The sequence below is a fragment of the Echiichthys vipera genome (genome assembly GCF_963691815.1).
Source record: "Echiichthys vipera genome assembly, chromosome: 11".
Classification (NCBI taxonomy): domain Eukaryota; kingdom Metazoa; phylum Chordata; class Actinopteri; order Perciformes; family Trachinidae; genus Echiichthys; species Echiichthys vipera.
In genome coordinates this window covers 29226897-29242418 of record NC_139836.1, presented here as the reverse complement: position 1 = coordinate 29242418, position 15522 = coordinate 29226897, and the positions used below count along the sequence as shown (strand labels likewise).

The window sequence follows — 15522 nt, the reverse complement described above, 5'->3', positions numbered from 1 at the left end:
GAAAAACATCAACAAGAATAGTATTAAAAACTATAGTATAATAGTGTGCTCACTAGAAAATGTGATAAAATAAAAAAATTGAATGCATCAGATTGATTCAGTTTTGGTCCAGAGAGGCGAGGGTGTTTACATATGTGATGAGAGGACACCATCTTTCATAAAAATGGCTGCTGAGCTGACGTACGAGGTACCCCAAAGATGGATATCAGCGGGCAGGGTTCAAACCTGATTTGGAGGGCAGTGTTTAACGATTTAAAAAAACACAACCATAAATGGACTCTTTTTGGACAAGAAAAAGAAAACATATGAAAATGGTCTGCAGGAGATGAACCACATTCATCACAGATATCAGTTGTGCCTGGAAATAGCATATCACATATTTATTAGTGTTGGGACACGATTTAAAAAATGATCTAATTAATTAGAGGCTTTATAATTAATTAATCACGGTTAATCGCAAATTAATATTTGACACAAGTAGCAACATTTTTCAATTTAAATAGATTTTGATATATGACTTAATATATTATAAAAAATAAAACAGCGCTTAGTACGGTATATTCAAGAAAAGTGGAAACCTAACATTGAAAAAATATTTAGAATAATATCCTTAGCATAAAATAAACAGTTAAAAATAGAGTTTAACGAAAATGATTCATCAACTAATGACAGTCCCTCAGGAGCGTTGTCTGTGCTAACGTTAGCTGCAGCATGTTCAGCGTTGTCCGTGCTAACGTTAGCTGCAGCATGTCCAGCCTTGTCTGTGCTAACGTTAGCTGCAGCATGTTCAGCGTTGTCTGTGCTAACGTTAGCTGCAGCATGTTCAGCGTTGTCTGTGCTAACGTTAGCTCCAACATGTTTAGCATTGTCTGTGCTAACGTTAGCTGCAGCATGTTCAGTGTTGTCTGTGCTAACGTTAGCAGCAGCATGTTCAGCATTATCTGTGCTAACGTTAGCTGCAGCATGTTCAGCGTTGTCTGTGCTAATGTTAGCTGCAACATGTTCAGCATTGTCTGTGCTAACATTAGCTGCAGCATGTTCAGCGTTGGGGTGGAGGCTGTAGAGTTCCGGTGGGAGGTGAATTTTTACACAGCTGTGCTCTTGTTCGTGTTTCCACTTGGTCGTTTCAGTTCAGACCAGGTCGCAGGTGAAAGTTGCAGCGAAAAGTAATCCATAACAAATAAATCAGGGAAATCAAAAGTATTTTCTCTGTTTCATCTCTATAGAAATGCAGCTGTAGAAAGTATCTCACTGTCTCTGTCCTCATTTTTATTTCAGAATGATACAAATTATATCCAGCTACGAACAAAAGCCTGAAAAGTTGGAGGTTAGAACGGAAGTACAGAGAGCTGTTGCTATGGAGATGATTCACCGTTGCGTCTCATTGGTCTGAACAGGTTGCAGAACTCTGCAGACCATAGACTGTAACGTCTATGGTCTGCAGACCTGCATGCTGCAAGTTTCTACTGGATGTGAATCTTTGGTATGAACCATAGACCGTATAATGAATCATTTATAATAATTATATCATCATTTATAATAATAATTTATACACACTATGGTCTGAACCATAGGCCGTATAATGAATAATTTATAGTAATTATATAATAATTTATAATTTATAATAATAATTTATACACTATGGTCTGAAACTTGTGGCGTTATTTTTCTGTAATTAATTAATCATAATTAACACATTAAACTCCCAGCCCTAATACTTACACAACTGCAGGTTTGATCAGGTGAAATCAAAGTAAAAACAACTCATAAGTTAATATTTTTGAAACTGAATATTGAAACTGTTTGCATATGAGATTAAGCAGGACCAGGCTGGTGACATAATTAAAGATTAAGGACACATTTCCAGCCCTCAAAGAACTTTCATGGAAAATGAAAATTGTGAAGTAATGATTGATTTTGTTTATTTAATACTCTGACAACAGAGTGGTGTGAGTTCACTCCCTATGAGGTGGGCATTGTGAAGTATGGGGCATATGTCCAAACTGAGGACTTTGGGAGCCAGTTCTTCCTTGGTTATATCATCAAGAAACTCCCAGAGGTTCGCCTTCCCTATCTTATGGGTAAGACCACTTTTTCTGTTGCAATGTCACTTCACAGTTATATGGGATTATACAGTATTACCAAATACCATTTTAAAATAACCCAGTCTCTTTTTCTTTTCAACCTCATCAGGAATATGGAGCAGTGTCTTTTCTCTCAACCTGTCCCAGCTATGGGCGCATGCTACAGGGTCCAAGCCCTCTTGGAACCCTTGGCTCGGACCAGATGTAAGCAACATAGGTACGGCTACTTTATTTTATAGTGCACCAAAACACATAATTAGATTTGATATGAATTAAAGAATAAGGCTGTCTGCTTTTTTTAAGGTTTCCATGTTGTTTCCAAGTGAAATTCTGGCATAAAATCATCCCATGGTCTTTTTTCCAACACTTGCAAAAAAGCCATGAAGTTTTTTTTGTGTATGAACTATTAACGGAGAAATCCGGGAGAGTCGCTAACAGTCACTAACAGCCAGACCTGGCTAACACTGATCAGCTCGGGGCAGTACGGTGAGGGCATTAAAACGTCTTTTTTACCCACTAATACGGCTCAGAATAACACCAAACCGGGGCGCCCGGTGGCCCAGTGGTTAGAGTGGGCACCCCATAAGGCTAAAAGGATCAATTTCCACCTAAAAAGGCCAACAAAATAATCTTATAAAAAAAAGAAGAGAAATAACCTTCCTTTGGGATTGACTTGACTGGTAATCCACTTGAATGGACTTTACTATGAGAGGAGCTGGTACAGGGGCCAGTAGGTAAGTCTTTAAAACACTCTTAATAAACTCTGGGTTCACTAACTACGTTCTTGGTGCTTTGTTTTGTGTGTAGGGACTCTTCTAATGCTGCTGTAGAGGTTTGCTGTTATTTTGAGCAGTATAAATGGTTAAAAAAGACGTCTTAATGCCTTCACCGTACTGCCCCGAGCTAATCAGTGCTAAGACAGGCTGTTAGCAACTGTTAGCAGCTGTTAGTGACTCTCTTTCTCCTTTATTAGTTCATACACGAAAAAAACTGTCTTGATGACTTATTAGATGTGTGCAAATGTCCATGGTCCATTTTATGCTGGAATTTTACTTTAACTCAGTTTTTGTTCTGTAGGAAGTTTGGACATTCCTTTCTTACACCAGTGAAATGACAAACTGGTGTAAGACCCAAATCTCATTTAGTCTGTATCATCATATACTATAGACAATATTATCCTCCAATTTTTGCTTCCTGCGGTTACTACATGTGTCTGTTACAGCCTTTGAATCATCAATATCTTTTCTTTTTCAAAGAGCAGTGAGTCAGACGTTGGCCAGATCTGTTTTGTTATGTTTTGTTTGTGTCATTTAAGGGTTTTTTTTGTCCATCTTTTTTTTCACATGACAGCAGTATTTCTTTCTGCCTGTTTTCAAATACCCAGAGCAATATATCTTTGTGGACAAATGTTTTGCAGGATAGGGACATTTTTAATATATATAAAATAAATATTAAAAGTTTACAGTATTAATGCAAAAGCAGACAAAATAAATTGGTAGACAGACAAGAAGTGCCTGTGCTTTCTAATGCAAAATATTGCGGTTTCTAAGTTTCTGATTTTAGCAATTGTAATTTTGTGACAGTACCACCATTTTTCCAAAGGGAGAGCCCAAAGTCAACATAAACCCCTAGTACTTTCCTGAAATATATAGGAATAATTGAACTTTTAATTTCCCTGCTCCCCTTCAATGATGTAGTCCTGTATCTGTAATATCAGGCTTTGGCTACACAACACTTGTTTGGATCAATTTATGGTTTCTCTTAGTCATTTCACAGGATTGTTGACAATAAGAAAAATATAGAATTATACCATCCTAATCATCTGAAGCATTTTCTTGGATTTTTATAGTCATCCAACGAACCATATTACAGCATTTTAAAACCTTTTTACAGTATCAATTACTACCGTGTTCCGACAAAGACACTTCCATGTTTACCTAAGAAAATATTAAATTAAATGTATTATTGAAATGTGTTTTTTTGACAGAGGTTGACACTGAACCATCGACTCTGGACACATACCTCATAAATCCAATCACAGATATCACCCGCCTAATGACTGAATTCTTCAGAAATCGTCCAGTCGTCGCTGAAATGTACAATTTCATGCGTGGTCTTTTCCTGCACAGAGACTACAATAAACACAGCAACTTTGTTGCCTGGAAAGGTAGGTGCTCCCAGTTCTGCTCTAGATAGGCTACGTGCACGGTACACTTTCACCCACATTCTATGGAACAACACTGAGTCTCTTGCTGCAATGTATTTATGGAAAATGAAGTCAAAGTAGCATATACATTTCCGTTTGCGTATTCACAACTAACTCCTCCTGAATAAAACCACCTGACAATGGTGGAGATTGTTTCAGAGAACTTGAAGCTACCTGGTAGGCAGAGGTTGGTAGAGTAGACAAAAACAATCAGAATCAGAATCAGAAAAGTGTTTTCACATACAAGGCAATTTTATGGCATTGGTGTCCAATGTATGCAATAATCAAAAAGAAATAAACAATAAGCAAACTACTGCAAGTCAAGAATATAAATAGAAAAAATACCATACAATATGAAAGAGATACTGAAACATTTATCACAAATTATGTACAATTTAACAGTTAAAAAAAAAAAAAAAGTTGTGCAGCTTTTTGCATGATGGGAAAAAAAGTATTTTTATTTAATTTTCTTTCCCCTTTATTTAACCAGGAATATTCCCGTTGAGATTTAAAATCTCTTTTCCAAGGGAGTCCTGGCCAAGGCAGCAGCATAAACATACAAGTTTCATGTTTAAAACCAAAAAAACACACAACTAAACATAACACACAACTTACCATGATAAATCAACAAAACAGCATTTAAAATAAAGAAGCAGATCAGTTCTCAGAGACAGTACATGTGCAAATTGTATTTAAAAAGTCCTTAATCCTGCTTTTGAAATGGTCCATGCTGATGAGGGATTCCAGTTTGAAATGATCCTGTAGTTTATTCCAAGATAGGGGTGCTAAATATTTAAAAGCACTTTCACCAAACACAGTGTTGGTTCGAGGAACATTGAGCAAAATGTGGAGCGGGTGCTGCAGGTTCTGGTGTTTCTAGGAGTCAGTAGTATAGTATAGTTGAAGGGGTTGTTTTAAAAAATGTTATGCTTAACAAGGACCAAGGCTGTTGCCTAGAAATGGAATTCCATTTAAAAGCTCTATATATTAGTCTAATGTGTTATTGTAGCGTGTAACCAATGAATGTCTTTTACTTTGCAAAAACAAGTACTCAAGTAGCAGTAAAAGTAGTTGTCAAAATAATGATAATAGTTACTTAAAAAATAAAAAACAAACACCGGGGCACTATTGTCTTTTCCTCAAAGATGTTTTATTGGATGTTGATATGAGCAGAATTATTTCAACCACAGGTGAGCAGTGAACGCACACCTGTATTTATTTATGATGAAATGACAAGTCATCATCTCCTGATTAGATTAAATGCCACATAAACACCCCACAATATTCCCAATCTGTAACTCCCAAGTGTGATCCAAATATAGTACATGAATATGTAGGAGAGTAAGCCTACTTTTATTATGGCTAGAATATATTAGTCGCTGAATTAATTATGAATTAACTTTACTCGTTAAAATTTAGGATTTATTTTCCTCGAAGTAAGGGCACCACACCAAAATAAGACAGGATGTTTATTAAACTTTGGTGAAGGTTTAATACCTGTTAGTAATTTAAAGTAATTGATTGTTAAATTTTATCAGTCTCGTCTCGAACGCGTTAGTTTGTACCACAGCCTTATCAGTGACCATCACTTTCTGTACAGAAAGGAAGACTATCACAACGACGTAAAGTTATATACATTTATTTGACTACCTAACAAGGAGAATACAGGATAGTGCAACACTGAATAGACAAGTGAAAGGGGTTAAATGTGGATATAAAAAGTTTAAGACCAGAGTGATTCAGACCTACGGGGCTGGTTTACAATATTACTGGCGGATTTAAAACTGGCTCTAATTAGCCGGCCAACAGAACTCGGATCAGAATTTAACTGTCACCAACGTTTAACCAAGAGTTGCATTAAAAGGCCAACCTTACTTTGCCGTTGATATTACAGTCACCCTGGCGTCTTACAGTACTGATGCAGGTCCGTAGGTCCGCATCCTGGTGTTTGGCGAACCTAGGCTCGGTTTGTAGACTGTGTCAGCTGCGCGGTCGGATTGGCGGGGCTGGTCTGTTCCCGTCCCGGCTTGGATTTGGCTCTTCAGGTGGCTTTAATTCTGGAGGGGGTTTGTGGGTTGACAAAAAGGTTCTGATCGGTTCTGCGGGGCTGGAGTCGCGAGTTCGATGCAATTTGCCGGCCGGACAAAAAGGCAAAGACAGCACGAGGGGTTTTACTATACTTAAAAAAAGATAAAAACGTGTCGTAGAAAACTTAGAAAGTCACGCGATAAAAATAGATTAATAAACGAAAATACTTTAGTAAGAAACAAAATATAAAGTAACTTCTCCTGCTAACTTTGGGTTAACAAAAAAAACAAAAGAAAGGAACAGGAAGCGCAGAAGAGGGGGTCAGAGGTGCGAAAAGGTAGAGATGCAGAAGAGGAGGTGCAGAGAGAGAGAGTGTGAGACAGCAGTCTCTTCCTTTTCTACTAAAGAAAAAGGGGGATTCTTGGCAAAACCCAACCCTTTGGCTCTGAGCGAATCAACTGCTTTTTACGCCAGAATTCTAACAGGGAAGATTAAACTATCTTTGGTTGATTTTCCATTATTAAGCTTTCTGATATCCAATTTAACCAAAATCTTTAGGCAGACAGTTTTAACAGATACAGATACTGAGTGACGGGCCTATTATTAAAAAACTAATTATTTCAGGAATTAGACAGAGACTTTGCACTTCTGAAACCACATAAACATAATCACAACAAGATACAAATAATGCATATACTGTTACACACTTGCAACAATGTCTTTGAACAGTCAGTTGCAATGAAACATCGAACTTTAACTGTTTTCCAAACTTCTACACTAAGTTCTGTTGTTTAGATTTTATTAATGAAAGTCCCTCTGTCTCCCAACAGAGACAGCTCCTCTGGTTCGAATTGCGGTCAGATTTGACGTTGATTTAGGTTAAAAGGGGTCCTTCATCCTGGAGTTCTGTTTTTTTAATTACCCTAGGAGGGTTTGAGGTTGTAAAACACACCTTATCTCCTATTGAAACAAGTATAAAACGTCTTATCTCCCGTTCCCTTCCTGTGACGCTGAGCAGAACAACCAGACACAAAGAACTCCTTAAACAGCACTTCCTCTTGAGGTCCTACACATATTCCAATCTTAGATACAATTCATCTTTCTGAAAAAGTCTGCTGTCAGAAGACTCATTCTAGCTGATGAGGAGATTCTCGAAATATCTACTGGAGTAAAGTATGTTACTCTGACAAGTGCAATTTACTCTAAAAAGTCACTTATGTACATGTAACAGAGTGCATATAACAGAAATGTCTTACATAACCCACCTCTGCTGGACAAATGAATGACAAAGTTGATTGGAAAAAAAAAAGTGTGCCACAGGCGGGCACCAGGAACGGAATCAAAACAAACATGGAGGACAGCAGTGAAGCAGGCAGACAGTGGAGGGAGAGGGAAGGTTTAGAACTTTCTCCTCTCCCTCCTTCTTCCTGATTTCACCTGCTCACAAATTTGCTGGCTGCAGCCACACACTGTGTTAGCATTAAGCCATAAAGTCCTACAATACCGGTTTCCGTTGCCATGTTCGCTTCCGTAAACACCGTTGTGGCGTGATGTTATCAATGATCAACTGCACATGCAGGTCACTTCAGGAGCGTGAGCTGTTCACACAGCAATCCGTAGACAGGCCACATTATTTTATTTTTATTTTTTATTGAATTCCGCGGACAAGTACACAGAAAAAAAGTACATAATAAAGTTGTACAGTGCGTCTGCTTTAAGGTGAAAAACACAGACAAGAACAGAAAAATCCCAACATGTATCCCGCTATCCCTTCCAACATCCCACGTCAGACACGGTCACACCAGCCAACCAAGTAACCGAATAACATGTAACATAAGCAGATAGGTAAAGTAAAAAATAAATAAAACTAATAGCAAAAAAAAAATTAACGTATTACAAGAAAGAGAAAAACAATCAAAAATAAATAAATAAAGCATCATCAGGAGTAACAGTGAGACTATTACTAATAAGAGCCAGCCAGGCCACATTTAAAGACGTAATGTGAACAGCCAAACCAAAAATCTGGTTTAAGCAATAATTGGAAGTTGTGCTTTAAGACATGCAGTGTGAACGGAGCCTTAGTGTAGCCTCAGGTCAAGAGGTTGTGGTGTACACAGACCACAATCCACTGGCTTTCTTTGACAAGTTCAAAACGTCAAACCTGAGCCGTTTCCCGGGGGGCACTAGTTTTACAGACATATCGTCTGGTTGGAAAGCATAATTGCACCAATATGTTAGATAATAATATCTACTTTGAATTCGATACAGATTCCTGAACAATACTTTTATACAAATTTTTGAAAATTAATTTGAACAAAAGACATAAAACATTACCGTACAAATGTTAATTTTTATTGTAAATCTTCTTTACGATGAACACTGTAGTCATGTCTGAAGGGCAAAGCATTTTCCAATACTCAATACTATGGAGGCAATTTGGTGCCCAAAAGTATAAGTCTTTCATGTGTAATGCAACATGTTTGGAGAGGCACTAGTTTAAAGGGTTACAAGCCATCCAGAAGTTATCAAGAGTCTGGTTAGCATAGCAACCTTACACAGCGTAACCAAACTGCTTATGTTCTTTGACTTAATATGCTGAATTTGCCGAGCAACTGTGAGACACACAACAAATGCACAAATCTGAGGGCAGACCAGTACAGCACAGTACACAAGTGGCAATGTGTGCAAAGCAGTTATTTCAGTTTCTACCACCAATTTTTGCAAGTGGTCGAGGATTTATTCATTATTCTCTCTTTCTCTGTTGTCTGTCCAGACACACATCCAGATGCCTTCCCTAACCAGCTGACACCAAGTGACTCCACCCTATGCCTGGTTGACTCTGGTCATGCCATCAACATTGGCTGTGTGCCTGTGCTGCGGCCAGAGAGAGATGTGGATGTCATCATATCCCTGAGTTACTCATGGGAGCAAGTGCACATCTTTAAGGTAAACAGAAGGAGGAGGTGCTCCTTTGGGAAGAAACATAATGCTAAATAAATATTAACAGTACTTTCTGTCATTTTAATCCATCAGGTCCTGGAGAAGACAGTTGCTTACTGTAAAGACCATGACATCCCCTTTCCCGATGCTGATTTTGGCAATCTGGAAAAGGAGCCTCAGAAGGAGGTCTACATCTTTGAGGATAAGAAGAATCCAAAGGCCCCAATAGTGCTTCATTTCCCTCTTGTCAATACCACATACAGACACTTCAAACAGCCTGGTAAGCATCTTAAGTAGTTTAATTGTATCATACTAATTTTGCTTCTTTTACTCTATTTCTTTTTTACTTTGTGCTGTTTATCTTAAATTCTTAAAGTCATAAATTGCATTTATGTTGGTCTTAGAAAGGTCTACAAAGTCTTAAATTGAACTTGTTGAAACCTGCAGAGACCTTGGTACTGCAGCATGTATTTATTAGGCGACATATCTGTATTAAATATTCTGCTTATACAAACCCCAATTCCAATGAAGTTGGGACGTTGTGTGAAACGTAAATAAAAACAGAATAAAATGATATGCGAACCTATTCTATACTGTATTTTATAATATATCATCCATTCTTGAGATTTTTTAACCTTAAATTGTGCTAGGAAGACATTTTGTAAAATATCAAAGTCTTGGCTATTAAACCTTGTAAGGGGTCAAGCACCCAGTGATTTCATTTTTTTTTAAATAGCCTTTTTTACAGCTGAGGTCATAGTATTATAATATAAAACATTAAGGAAAAGTTTTAATGAGTTTTAAATACAAGATGATTTAATTAGCTGTATAATCAAAAGGTTTGATATCTTTTTATTCTAGAAATAAATACCACTATAATGTTTCCCACTTAAAATTTTTGTTGACAATGCCCTTTATCTTTGTGATAAACAACATATAACGTAATTTATAACACAAAATACACACATTAGGTGTACCAAAAAACGTTTTTATTGACATGAACTCATTTTATAAACCATGTGAACATATATTTCATGAAAATCACAGAAAAAGTAAATCTGACGTCACATGAAACACAGTACACAAACCTGTTTAACACACAGAGAAAGCCATTCATAACAATAGCTACCCTTTTTCTCCACCTTTCTCTCTCTCTTTGTTGTTCTTTTGCCTGATTATTTATCCTCTCCCTTCTTTTTCTCTGATTCCCTCTGTTTCTGGCCCTCTTCGCCTCTAATGAGAGCTTTTCTTTAGCCATTTGTACCTGAAACATTTTGACATAAACAGCCTTCTTAGTCATTGATGTGCATCCATTCAAAAACTTGATTGGTGTAGTAATGGTTTCTAAATAATGTCATTAAAGTACTGATTTCAAAAACATTATTCAATGATTAAAGAACCAAAGAGAGTTATGTCACCCCCGTCAGCATAGATGTCAACTCCATATGTTGCAATAATGTCACTTTTTCCACTTTTTCCATTTTATTTTAAAGGTGTTAAGAGTTCTCTTAATGCAAATCAAAATACATCTTTTTAAAACACAATTCATATTCTGTTTTGATTTGAAGGACAGCGGAGTTGACCTGTAATGGTTGAGACTAGAGATGATGATAAAGCAGTTTTGCAGAGTCCGAGTAATATACGAGTAATACGCATCAATGTCTGTGCTGGGATTGAATGGAAATGCTCATAGGCTAGAGAACTGTGTCACAGCGCCCCTCCCTACACACATACAGTCGTGTTGCTGTGTCTCACTCTCACACAGAGTAGCTCTCTGTTTCTCCCTATGTCACTCAGGTTCACGGGTCTTTCCCTTTAACTTTCTTCAGCTTCAGGTTTGTTTGAACTTTGGTTTGTTCTCACTTATTAACAGCAGAGTTCTCTAAATGTGGGTTCGTTCAGACCTGCTGCTTGGAAGGATGGGACTCATGTTGCGTTTCTGCCTGTCGGAGATTTGTTTCTTCTTTTTCTTTATTTAACCGTCAGCTGGCTCTGACCAGTATTCTTCACTTCACACACACTTTCTTACTGTATTCCATAAAAAATAAAGGTAGTAGTAGTGGTATAAATATTATAGATTTATTAAGCTACACACACAACTGGGGTGGAAATAAAAAAGAACCAAAATAAAAGTAAAAATCACCCTGATCATAAAAAAATTCAAAGAGTATGAAGACTCTTGTTTATTACATTCATGTGTTGTATTCATTGTTGTAAACTTGTGTAAATAGTTTGTTTTCTGTCGTGCTCAAAACCATTGATCTGAAGCTCATTGCTGATGCTGTCCTGGAAATAGTTTTCTAATCAGCAATAAATAGAACTATTACTGATCAACCATATCATTTGCATGCTGAAAATAACATACTGGTTAAACCCCACCCACTTCCGGATTAGATCCCGCCCACTCCAAGTACGGATACAGATAATTGGTAAACAGATACAGATAATGCTGTACTCGCTCATCCCTAATCTTTGCTACTTCTCTTACAAATTTTGCACAATCATCGTGGCTGGAGTCTCCCTTAGAGATAGGGTGAGAAGTTCAGCCATCCGTGAGGAACTCGGAGTAGAGCCGCTGCTCCTTTGCGTTGAAAGGAGCCAGTTGAGGTGGTTCAGGATCATCTGGTAAGGATGAACCCTGGACGCCTCCCTAGGGAGGTGTTCCAGGCACGTCCTACTGGGAGGAGGCCTCGGGGAAGACCCAGGACTAGGTGGAGAGATTATATCTCCACACTGGCCTGGGAACGCCTTGGGATCCTCCAGTTAGAGCTGGTTAATGTGGCCCGGGAAAGGGAAGTTTGTTTGCTACAGAACATTTCTTGATCAATCCAGAAAAAGTGACTTTTTCAGATTTCTGACGTTCCATACAGTTCTTCATGAGCTGGCCCTTAAACCATATTTGTGCTGTGTGTTGTATTGTGCTTTATACAACAGGATTTAACCAATTGTATCATTATCATATGTGTACAGGTGTGAAGCGTGAGAATGAGGAGGAAATAAGAGCTGGGGAGGTGGATGTGAGCAGCAGCAGCTCTCCATACACCACCAAGAATATGACCTACTCTGAAGAGGCATATGAGGCTCTGGTGGAGCTGACCACATATAACGTGTTAAACAACAAGGAGACCATCCTCCAAGCCTTGAGCAAGGCCCTGGAGAGAAGAGCAACGAAATATAAGGCTTAAAAGATGTAAAATATAAGGTCATCGTTTATACGTCGATTATGATCCTGTAGTCCAATCCACACAATTTGAATAGCAAAAAGAATTTAAAAAAATACATTCAGTCTGTCAGCCGTAGGCCTGCATAGAAAGGGTACGAGCCAATGGGAGCTATCCGGTCTGGAAGGCTCCTATTGGCTCGTTTCCTCCATCCAATCCCCTCTTCTACCCTACTCCCCCCCTCCCTCTCTGTAAACCCTGAGCAGCTAGTGATTAGCTTAGCATCTCAGCTACCGGAGCTTCTGTTACCATGGAGACGGAAAAGAGCAATACCAGCAAGAGGCCTCTGCTCGCCCCAACGGAGAAGGTTTGAGAAAACGGAAGTGGAGCGAGGAAAAGGCAGAGATGACCTCCATAGGAACCAAAGAGGAGTCAACATCGGGGATTCCTCTGAGCGGTGGAGAAGGCTACACGAGGCAGCAGACTTTTGCCAGATGGGGCGTGTCATTAGTCATGATACCCCTTGAAATAGTCACTTCTTTGTTTTACAGCCTGAAATGATAATGCATAAAATTTATTTCAAAAAATTCACTTGAATGTAAAATGTATAAATCACTCTGGAAATGTTCTCCAGAGTGATTTATACATTTTACATTCAAGTGAATTTTTTATTTTTTATTTCTGTAAATTAATAAAAAAAGAAGAAGTGGAAGGCATATGGATCCACCCAGACCTGGCCTAGATCGAGCCACCCCTCCAAACTGGAGGACCGAGCCAGGAAAAGATGGATCAGGGAAGCTACCAAGAGGCCCATGGTGACCTTGAAGGAGTTAAAGTCTTAATGGCAGAGGTTGGTCGATCTGTGCATGTGACAACAATTTAACAAGTTTGGCAGGGTGGAGAGAAAGAAGCCTCTTCTGTAAAAATGTCACAGTGAGTCTCATAAAAAACATAATGAAGATTCTGATGCCATGTGGATAAAGGTTTTATGGTCAGATGAGACCAAAACAGAACTTTTTGGGCTGAACTCCAGAAGCTCTGTTTGTCAGAAATCAAACACAGCACACCACCCAAAACACAGCATCCCTACAGTCATGTTGTATAGAAATACAACGACCCAAAACACACCTCCATAAAAAAGGTGAATGTCCTAGAGTGGCCCAGTCAGAGCCCTGACCTGAATCCCACAGAACTTCTGTGGATGGACTTGAAGGGTTCAGTCCATCACCGCTCACCACAGAATCTGACTGAACTCCAACAGTTCTGCAGGAAGAATGGGGAAAAATTTCCAATCTAGGTGCACAAAGCTGGTAGAGACAGATCCAAACAGCCTGATGGCTGTAATTAAAGCAAAAGGTGCCTCCACAAAGGATTACATCTGGGGACTCATCACTTTTCCAACCCTGCTATTCTGGTTTTTCATTTTTTTATCAATTTTCAGAAATGGAAAAAAAACAAAAACAATTTCACTTGAGTTCCAGTTCATCTCCTGGGCACTGCCGAGGTGCTGTTGAGCAAGTCACCGATTCCCCAACTGCTCGGGGCGCTGGTCACTAGCAGTCCCCTCGCTCTAACAACTCTCCATTAATTGCATGTCTATGGTTCCTGTCTGTGCATGTGTTGTGTATTTCGGCCTGTGTGTGTGTAACATGAATAACAATAATAGAGTGAAAAAAATCGAATTAGTCCGTTGCAGGACTAATAAAGGAATTCTTCTAGAAAAAGCTTAGCTGCTGTGGCAAGTTTGTTTTTTTTGCCACCATGTCAATGAACCCCAACAATCTTTGTTCGGTCCTCCATTTAGGCCTATGTCTTGGAGTCAGGTAGGCTACAAGTAAACTGACGTGGACTGCTGTTGAGTGTGCCCAGCCACTTCCTTCTAGTCGGCTTGTAGTACCATATTACCCGACTAGATCGCTGTGCTCGGAGAATGCCGGGCTACTTGTTGTCCTAGAGTCTCCAAAAGTAGAATGGGAGGCAGAGCCTTCAGCTACCAAGCTCCTCTCCTGTGGAACAAACTCCCAAGTTTTATTCGGGAGGCAGACACTGTCCCCTTATTTAAGAGTAAACTTAAAACTTTCCTTTTTGATAAATCTTACAGCTAGGGCTTACGAGCCCTTAGCTATGTTGTTATTTTTAAAGCTGTTTTTGTTCTGCTTAATTATGCTGCTATAGGCCTAGTCTGCCAGGGGATAATCCTGTTCCTGATACTCTGAGCTTCTCTCCTCTCTGTCTGTATCATTCATGTCTCATCAATGCATGTTACTGATTCAACTTCTTCCCCGGAGCTGTTTGTGCTTTGTCGTCTCTCAGGTCTCTGCTGATCGTGGTGGTGCCTGCTGCCGTGGTCCTGCATGACCTTTCCTGCTGCTATTATCACTATTACTTATATTTACTATCACTAGTCTTATAAGTTATAAAATGTGTAGCCATGAAAACAACATCAGTGGTATATCTCACTGTATCGTAGCTGCTATTGCCGCTACTCATCATTGATCATGTCTGCCACCATAATTATTATCATTGTCATATTCTATCACCTTAGCTGTGCTTGCTTCTATTATTCTGCTGTATTAACTGCCATAACATGTAAGTCATATTCACATTACTATAGATATTATTATAGTTACTGTTACTCTTTGGTTGCTTGCATCTCTGGGAGTGTGTCTGTCTCTCTGTCTTCGTGTCTGTCCTTGTCTCTCTCTGTCCATCGTTGGGTGGGTCTATGTAAATCATAAATAAGTCATAAAGTGTGGTCTTTACCTACTCTGTAAAGTGTCCTGAGATAACTTTTGTTATAAATAAAATTGAATTGAAATTGAATTTAATTAAATTCTTGTTTGTCCTTTCAAATTAAATATTCACAGTCCGACCATATAGGTTTGTCAGGTTTACAAGTCAGATTTACAAATATACAGTAGGATGCCAGTAGGATAGGATGAGAGAATAGGAGAGAATATGAGCAAATAGGATGCTGAAAACCATTTTAAAACACCTGTGCCACTGTATGTTGCAGTATATCTTACCTTTACTTGTAAATTACTTCTTGCTTTGACTGAAAGTCCAGCTTTGATTAGAAATCAAATCGTGGCACAGCAAACTT

General features: G+C 38.7%; 1 protein-coding gene across 1 annotated transcript in view; it reads left to right on the top strand.

Moving 5' to 3' along the window:
• pla2g4f.1 (phospholipase A2, group IVF, tandem duplicate 1) overlaps positions 1 to 15236 on the top strand; it is a 41523-nt gene extending 26287 nt beyond the window's left edge. Inside the window, exons 15-20 of the mRNA XM_083923104.1 lie at positions 1944 to 2081; positions 2194 to 2301; positions 4072 to 4251; positions 9092 to 9264; positions 9352 to 9538; positions 12229 to 15236. Coding sequence (XP_083779230.1) covers positions 1944 to 2081; positions 2194 to 2301; positions 4072 to 4251; positions 9092 to 9264; positions 9352 to 9538; positions 12229 to 12443 — 1001 coding nt within the window. The 3' untranslated portion in view covers positions 12444 to 15236. The remainder of the gene's footprint in view (positions 1 to 1943; positions 2082 to 2193; positions 2302 to 4071; positions 4252 to 9091; positions 9265 to 9351; positions 9539 to 12228) is intronic.
• The last annotated feature ends 286 nt before the right edge of the window (positions 15237 to 15522 follow it).